At 42.0% G+C, this 7,552-nt stretch overlaps 1 protein-coding gene across 1 annotated transcript in view; it reads left to right on the top strand.

Annotated features, from left to right (window-relative positions):
• Positions 1-255: 255 nt before the first annotated feature.
• MYOZ3 (myozenin 3) overlaps positions 256-7,552 on the top strand; it is a 13,162-nt gene continuing 5,865 nt past the window's right edge. Inside the window, exons 1-3 of the mRNA XM_042447325.1 lie at positions 256-328; positions 1,548-1,695; positions 4,625-4,805. Of these exons, the coding sequence (XP_042303259.1) occupies positions 326-328; positions 1,548-1,695; positions 4,625-4,805 (332 nt within the window). The 5' untranslated portion in view covers positions 256-325. The remainder of the gene's footprint in view (positions 329-1,547; positions 1,696-4,624; positions 4,806-7,552) is intronic.

Here is a 7,552-nt window from a genome sequence, read left to right as displayed (position 1 = left end):
TTTTGGTGGAAGTGATACCTTAGGCAACAGTGGCACAGATTTAGGGTACCAATTTGGTCAGAGGGAAGGGCTGCATGTGCCATGCAGGCTGCATCTTGTCAACTCCCAGCATAAAGACAAGATGAGGAGCTACTGCTATACAAACTGGGAACCACTCAATCAGGGTCTGCATACTTGCCACCTTAGGACTTCTATGTGGTCTCCCTTGCCCCTGCCAGTATTAATGCTCTTTTCTTTGTTTTCTTTGCAGACCTCAGTGGGAACAATTGGATCAGGAGGAGGTTCTGATGCAAACTACAATGAAGTTGAAGCAACAGAAGGCTGGATGGTCTCTGAATGTTGCATGGAACAGGGTGGGGATACTTCAGGGTGGCCATGGATTGCAAAAGAGACCCCTCTGTTTCAAAGATGCTCCCCATTTGAAGGGCTGCCCTTTCCAACATTAAAAAATCAGAAGAAGGGAAGGATTTTGAAGTTGCCATCAACTGATAGAAGGGCAGGTTGAGCAGGCAGGCACCCATGTCCCCTGCTTACAATCTCACCTAATTTAGTGAGATCTGGCCTTAGAGAATTACTTTTCATAAAGAACTTCTTATATTACTCATTATAAACTGTCATCCTGTTGGTGAATTACAATGTTAGTTGGAGTTGTGAAAGTAACTCACTTTCTTAATTGTTGCAGATGTTATGATTCTATTCTGACCATGCAATGATCCAAATCCTTGGGTCTTTTGGAGTGATGTTTAAGTGGCCACTTTAGAAGCCATAATAGTTACAGTAGTATAAATCCAATATAAATGTTAGGGACTGCATCTGCATCTGCACTGCAGAAATAATGCAGTGTGATACCACTTTAACTGCCATGGCTCAGTGTTATGGAATTCTGGGATTTGTAGTTTGTTGTGGCACAGAACTCCCTGACAGAGAAGGCTAAATGCCTCACAAAACTGCAAATGCCAAGATTTCATAGCACTGAGCCATGGCAGTTAAAGTGGTGTCAAACTGCATTATTTCTTCAGTGCAGATGCAGCTAGAATCTCAGTCTCTAATTATCTTGTTCTATAAGAACCAAAATTTAAGCTGTGGGAAATGCATGGAGTCAATCATGGGGCTCTCTGTGGTCTAAGGCAAGACTAGAATAGTGTAATGTACAAGTTCAGTTGGGAGTGAAGTCTCTGGTTTTTGGGAGGAGAGCCATGGCATTGAGGCAACTGCTGATTGTCACAGCAAATGCAAAATTATCTATTTCTGAGCCCAAAAAGTAGCTATGCATCAAATTGCCTGAGTAGGATTCTTTTACTAAATTTTAATCATCATCATCATCATCATCATCCATCATCATCATCCATCATCATCATCTTTATTTATATTCTGCCTTTTCCCTAAGACAGGGACTCAAGGAGACTTAGACATTACCAAAAAAAAAAAAAAAAACCATACCAAAAGAAATCAACATTAAAACAGAAGATCTAGTCCTCCTTGAAAAAGTTTGGAGTGATAGAAAACGTTTCCAATCTATGACTGCCTTTTAAAATCTTTTTTCCTAGGGTGTCCACAATGCAGAGGGGAAGGAGAATTATCCAGATGCACTTCAAGTTGCAGGTTCAGGAAAGGGAGGGCCTCCAAAAGTACCAAAGAAGTCAAGCAAAGTCTTGAGGATGAGCAAGGCCCTGAATCCCAATGCCATTGCACCAGGTATGGAGCTGGTCCTCGAGAACCTGACCATTTGACATACAGTGGACCCTTGTTATACGCTGGGGTTTGGTTCCAAGATCCCCCGTGTATAACAAAATCTGTGAATGCTCAAGTCCCATTAAATATAATGATATAGCAAAATGGTGTCCCTTATAAAAAATGGAAAATCAAGGTTTGATATTTGAAATTTATACTTTTTTTGAACATTTTCAAACCGTGGATGCTTGAATCCGTGTATAAGAAATCTGTGTGTAAGAAGGGCTGACTGTATTTCAAAAAATGTCAATGGTGTTAGCTTTGCCTGAAGGCTGGTTCCCTGATGTCAGGCTCAAAGATTACCTTAGGTGAACAGAAAGTATTTATTAAGGAAATTATGATACACAGAAATGTGTATGTGGAGTGGTGTCTGGACTTCAACCAGGTGTGGGAATTGTGTAGCCATCCCAGTGTTGTAGAACTGCAGCTCCCAGGATTATTCATCAAAGGTTATGCTGGCTAGTTCCAATGGGAATTACAGTCCAACAATATCTGGAGGGCCACACAATTCCCAGCCCCAACTTACATGAAGATTGCAGGAAGAGAAGTGCAATCAGACCTAGGAGTTTATCACACTGGTGCTAATTTCGGCATTAAAGAGAAATTAAAACTCATTTAAAGCGTCCCAAAAATAAAGTGAAAATGGCGAGTAATTGCACAAACGATTATCACACGCAATTGTACAAATAAAATGATATCAAAAATGCATTGTCACTGAAATCCTAAAAGTAAAAAGATGTATGTTAATGCTTCTTTGTGACTACTTTAATGGTGGGTTTTATGTGACAGCTTGTGAAATTGTTTCGCATAATTACCCGATTTTTCCTGAATATTCATGGGATAAACTCCCAATCTCCTTTGTGTGATAAACTCTCTAAAGTGCAATCAGAAATGAACTTGCCATTGTATAGGCAAGGAAGCTGTAGACTATATATATATATATATATATATATATATATATATATAATCTAAAGAACTTGTTTCTACCTCTACTGCTCCCTGTAGGCCAGGGGTAGGCAACCTTTTTGAGCAGGGGGCCGGGTTGCTGTCCCTCAAACAACTGGGGGGCTGAAGCCAAAAAATAAATAATTATTTTTTTAAAAAAAAATTAAATATATAAATAAACCAGGACAAATGTAGGACAAAATTTTCAAATGGAAGAACCTTTTTTTAAAAAAAGTGGAGGACACGTGAAAAAAATTGCTGATTTTTAAAAAAATGTTAATATAAATGCATGGTTCTGAGGCTTCTATAGACAATTACCCCCCAAAGGCCCCGGTGGCAATCGGCGGCAGGACCAGGCTGGGGCCGGTCCCAAGGCCTCGCCGGGCCGCATCCAGCCCATGGGCCGCAGGTTGCCTACCCCTGCTGTAGGCATATAGTGGCTAGTGCATACATTTTCACCATTTCAAAGAAAGAGAGAAGTAATTAACTCTAATTCATACCCAGATAACTATGATTGCAATCATCAAAGGGACCTTCTTTTTATCCCATCAGAGTCTTATACTCATTTTACAGTTTGTTTCCACGAATATATCCAGTGAATAGAAGGTGTCCTTTTTATCTAATCCCAGGTAGAGTCACTATTTAGTTCACACATTCCAGGTTGTTAGTGTTAAATGATAGCTAAGACTCCCTTTAAATATACCTTGATTTGTCTGATGGGATATCCCAATAGCATTGCCCTTCCCTTGTCAGCAAAGTGTTTGATGAGGAGGACAGCTGTGGCAGGAATGAAGTCACTGCCCTTCCTTCAAAACCTTTGGGGGGGGGGAGGAGAAAGGAAAGTAGTTTCTCAATTTCTAGAAAAGGGTTGCAGGTTCACTCTGATGCAGCCACCTTGTTTGTTTGAAGAAAAAGAAATAAAATGATACCAGAAACCAACAGCACTGATAGCAGGGATGGCTCCATCATTAGGCAAAGTGAGATAATCCCATCAGGCAGGAGATACTAAGAGGTGGCAGTGAGGTGTTGCAAGAGAAAGCACTATACTGGACAGTTTGTCTCATTCCTCCTAAGCATCAGGTGTAGTGGAGGACGTTGTCCTTCCAACACTGTTGCCAAAAGATTCAACCCTGTGGCTAGTTGGTTTTAGTAAGTGGAACCAGTGGTGTCCCCATGCCTGGTGCTACCTGATGCAGAGACGGGCCTGCAATGGGGCAAAAGAGTGTACTTGCCTCTTCTTCTTTGCCATGGCTATGGTCTCTTTCTGAGCAAAGAGTTGCCACTGCTGCAAAACCTGGGGGAGCACACTCATCCTTCTTCATCACTGCAGTAGTGGTTTCCTTCCCCCCCCCCCAATTGCTTAACTTTATCTTTTTTTTCCAGGAAACCTAGGCTTTGTAATTTAGGGAGGGGCATTTAGAATTCTAAGCCAGAGAGCTCTTAGGCCTCACTAAACTACAAACCCCAGAATTCCACAGGAAGCAGCCATAGCAGATAAAGTAGAATGATAGTGCTATAACAGTATAGTGTAGAGGAGCCCTGGTGGTGCAGTGGTTAAATACTGGTACTGCAGCCACTCACTCACAATCATAAGGTTGTGAGTTTGATATCAGCGAGGGGCTCCAGGGTCGACTCAGCCTAGCATCATTCTGAGGTAGCTAAAATGAGTGCCTAGCTTGTTGGGGGCAATTAGCTTACACATTGTAAACCGCTTAGAGATTGCTTAGTTCAATATGAAGTAGTATAGAAATATAGCTGCTATTGCTACTGTGATATTGTCCATTGTCATCCATAATTACAAGGGAGCTCTGACAATGCAAGATTTCAGCCAATGAGCTGGACTTTACACCTACATCAGCTACTACACAGGATCCCAGCCAATGTAATTGAGGTTTATCTATCATTACAATTCAGATGTCTGCCTTCTCTTTGGCATTCCCAACTGCAGGCTATTCTGGTCCTCTAAAAGAGGTTCCCCCAGAGAAGTTCAACAGAACAGCCATTCCCAAAGGCTACCTGTCTCCTTGGCGGGAATTTCTTAGCAGTGAGGATTACCAGGTAGACAGTGAGAACCGTTTGCCAGAGCCTCCCAAGAAAGTGAACGTTTTTGATATTCGGAGCTTCAACAGGTACGTTCTTTGGTACTCAGCACTGGTACTCCTAACATGCCTTTTTTTATCTGCCACACGTCTCTTGTGAACATCTGTCATATAAGACAGAGATCAGAAGACCATCACTTTTTTAAAAAATAGCTTTAATTACATGCCAAAGAAATGAGCAATCAAGGAAGACTAAATTATTGCCTGTGAAAATTCTCTCAAATTGGAAATGTGCTTTGTTTATTACTACAGTTCCCAGAATCCCCAGCCAAAACAGCCATTGACTATAATAGCTGAGGCAATCTGGGGGGCCATTCAGACTACCTTTTGTACTGATTTGTAACCCGGATTAAAAGTTGGAAGTTCCCATTGGCACTGGTTTAAACACATCAGAATTAGGGTCTTTCACACTCGATCCAGGGCAAAGCCCTCTTGGAGCAGTTTCCGAAAGTGGATTATTACGTTTCCTTTTAAATTTGGCAAATTGATACAATGTGTGAATACTTTTGCTACATATGTGTATGAAATGGCATTCTGGGGTGGCAATCGGAGGGAAAGCAAAAAAAGAGGATGCAAAGATAGCATTCTGAGGTGAGGTATTATTATTATTATTATTATTATTATTATTATTATTATTATTATTATTATTATTATTGTGACAGATTATGCGAATGCTTATTCTACAGGTTGATACATATTGATAGAATGTGTCTGCTTGTGCTACATTTCCCTTTCCTTTGCTTGCTGCCGGCACTGCAGGTCACTTTGCAAGTGCCATTTTTTAAAAATTATTTTTTGTGTGTAATATGCGAATGCTACAATGCAAATGTTACAAATGTTTCCCTTTCAATCTGGCAAATTGATACAATGTGTGATTGTTGTGCTACATGTGTGTATGTAAGGATCGGTGGCATTCTGGGGTGGCAATCGGAGGGAAAGCAGATGCAGAAATGGCATTCAGGTGGCCTCCCCTGCAAGCAACATTTGTTGTTGTTGTTGTTGTTGTTGTTGTTATTATTATTATTATTGTGACAGAGTATGCGAATGGAAGGGAAAGGAAGAGGTTCCAAAGAGGAGGAAATGCTGGGCTGGAAGCGAAGGGGAAGCTAGAGGCTGGCATTCAGAGGGAAGGCTGTGGAAACCCATGACTTTGGGGGAGTCACACTCTCTCAGCCTCAGGAGAAAGGCAATGGCAAATTTCCTTGGAACCAATCTTACCAAGAAAACCCCAGGATGGGGTCGTTTTAGGGTTGCCATAATCTGTAATGACCCAAATACACACAATACACACACGCACTTGGAGGTTTTTAATTTGGCAAGTTGACGGAATATGCGCACACTGCCGCCAGTTTTTTTAAAAAAGGAGGGGGAAAGCACCCATTCGGTTGGCCAATGGCTGTAGGATATGTCACCTTTGACGAAAGCGGAAGTGAATTTGATTGACAACAAAGGAGGCTCCATTTTAAAGCGGTACTGCAAATGTGAACTTCAGAGGGGCAAATTACCCGATCAAGGTAAAGGGTAGTGGGTACTTGTAACTGGGTTGATTCGGTATGGGGGCAACCGGATCTATCCAGTTCTATCGAGAGCAAATGGGCTAGTGAGAATGGGGCCTGAGAGATGTGATAAGAAAAGAAAGGAACACTTCTAAACTCTAGTTAAAATGATATGAAAATTGAGGGGTTGTCCAGACCAGCCTGAAAAGTCGGCCTCAGGGCAGAGTCAGGGTGCAGCATCCCCCAGGGTACCCTGATACCACATGCCACTCCAGACGGTGCACGGTGTCATGGTGTGCCTCTGGTTCTGCATCCAGATGACACAGCACCGAAGGGGCACCTTATACCTGCGCCACTACAGCAATGGCACCCTTTCGAGGGTACAAAAAGGAGTTGCTTTTTGTCGCACCTTTTTGCACCCTTGGAAAGCTGGATTGGGGCCACAGCATGAGGTTGCCATGGCCCCAATCCAGCTGAAGAAGGGTTGGCTTCATGCCGACACTTAGGCATGGCAATCCATTCCATGCATATACATCCCTGAAACTACTTATTGTGATGCAGCTACTCTGTAGAGTTTTTTTCACACTCTGATTGTTCCTAAAGCTATGAAGCTCTTCTGTCTTTATCCGTTTAATGGATTGTTGGCTTGGAGAGGGGGGAAACAAAATGATCGATGACATGGTAGAATGACGGGATGGCATCATCTGGCACCTTTGTAAATTGACATGAATTAAAGAGTGACAAATGCATAATAAAAGCTCCATCTGGGAGTACCTTACATCTGGAAGTGACCCAGATTCCTTACATGATCCTGCTAGAACATTGTCTGGCTTTGACTTCAGAGAAGTAAGGCACTGTTTATGTGTGGAATGGAATGTCACATTGCTTCAGTTCAGCCTTTTCCTGCTTACTGGGTCACTGGGTTGTAAACAGTTCTCCTACAGAGAACTGTTTATCTTATTTTGATACGGTGTGAAATACCTGTAGGAAGTGCTAGAGACTACAGGTTTTATACTTCTATAAAGTTCTAAACAGTCATTTGCTTTTCCAGACATCTGCATTATTATTATTATTATTAACCTTTATTTATAAAGCACTGTAAATTTACACAGCGCTGTACATACAATATTTTTAATTAGATGGTTCCCTGCCCTCAGGCTTACAATCTAAAAAGACATGACACAAAAGGAGAAGGGAAAGGTGGTGGGGAAGGGGATGAGGTCCAGCAATTCCTCTCCACCTCCAAGGCCTGGACCAAGGCAGATGGACTGGGGGGGGGGG

Source organism: Sceloporus undulatus, chromosome 2, assembly GCF_019175285.1.
Source record: "Sceloporus undulatus isolate JIND9_A2432 ecotype Alabama chromosome 2, SceUnd_v1.1, whole genome shotgun sequence".
NCBI classification, from domain to species: domain Eukaryota; kingdom Metazoa; phylum Chordata; class Lepidosauria; order Squamata; family Phrynosomatidae; genus Sceloporus; species Sceloporus undulatus.
Note: the sequence above shows the minus strand (reverse complement) of the source record. Positions and strands in the feature narration are given on the sequence as shown.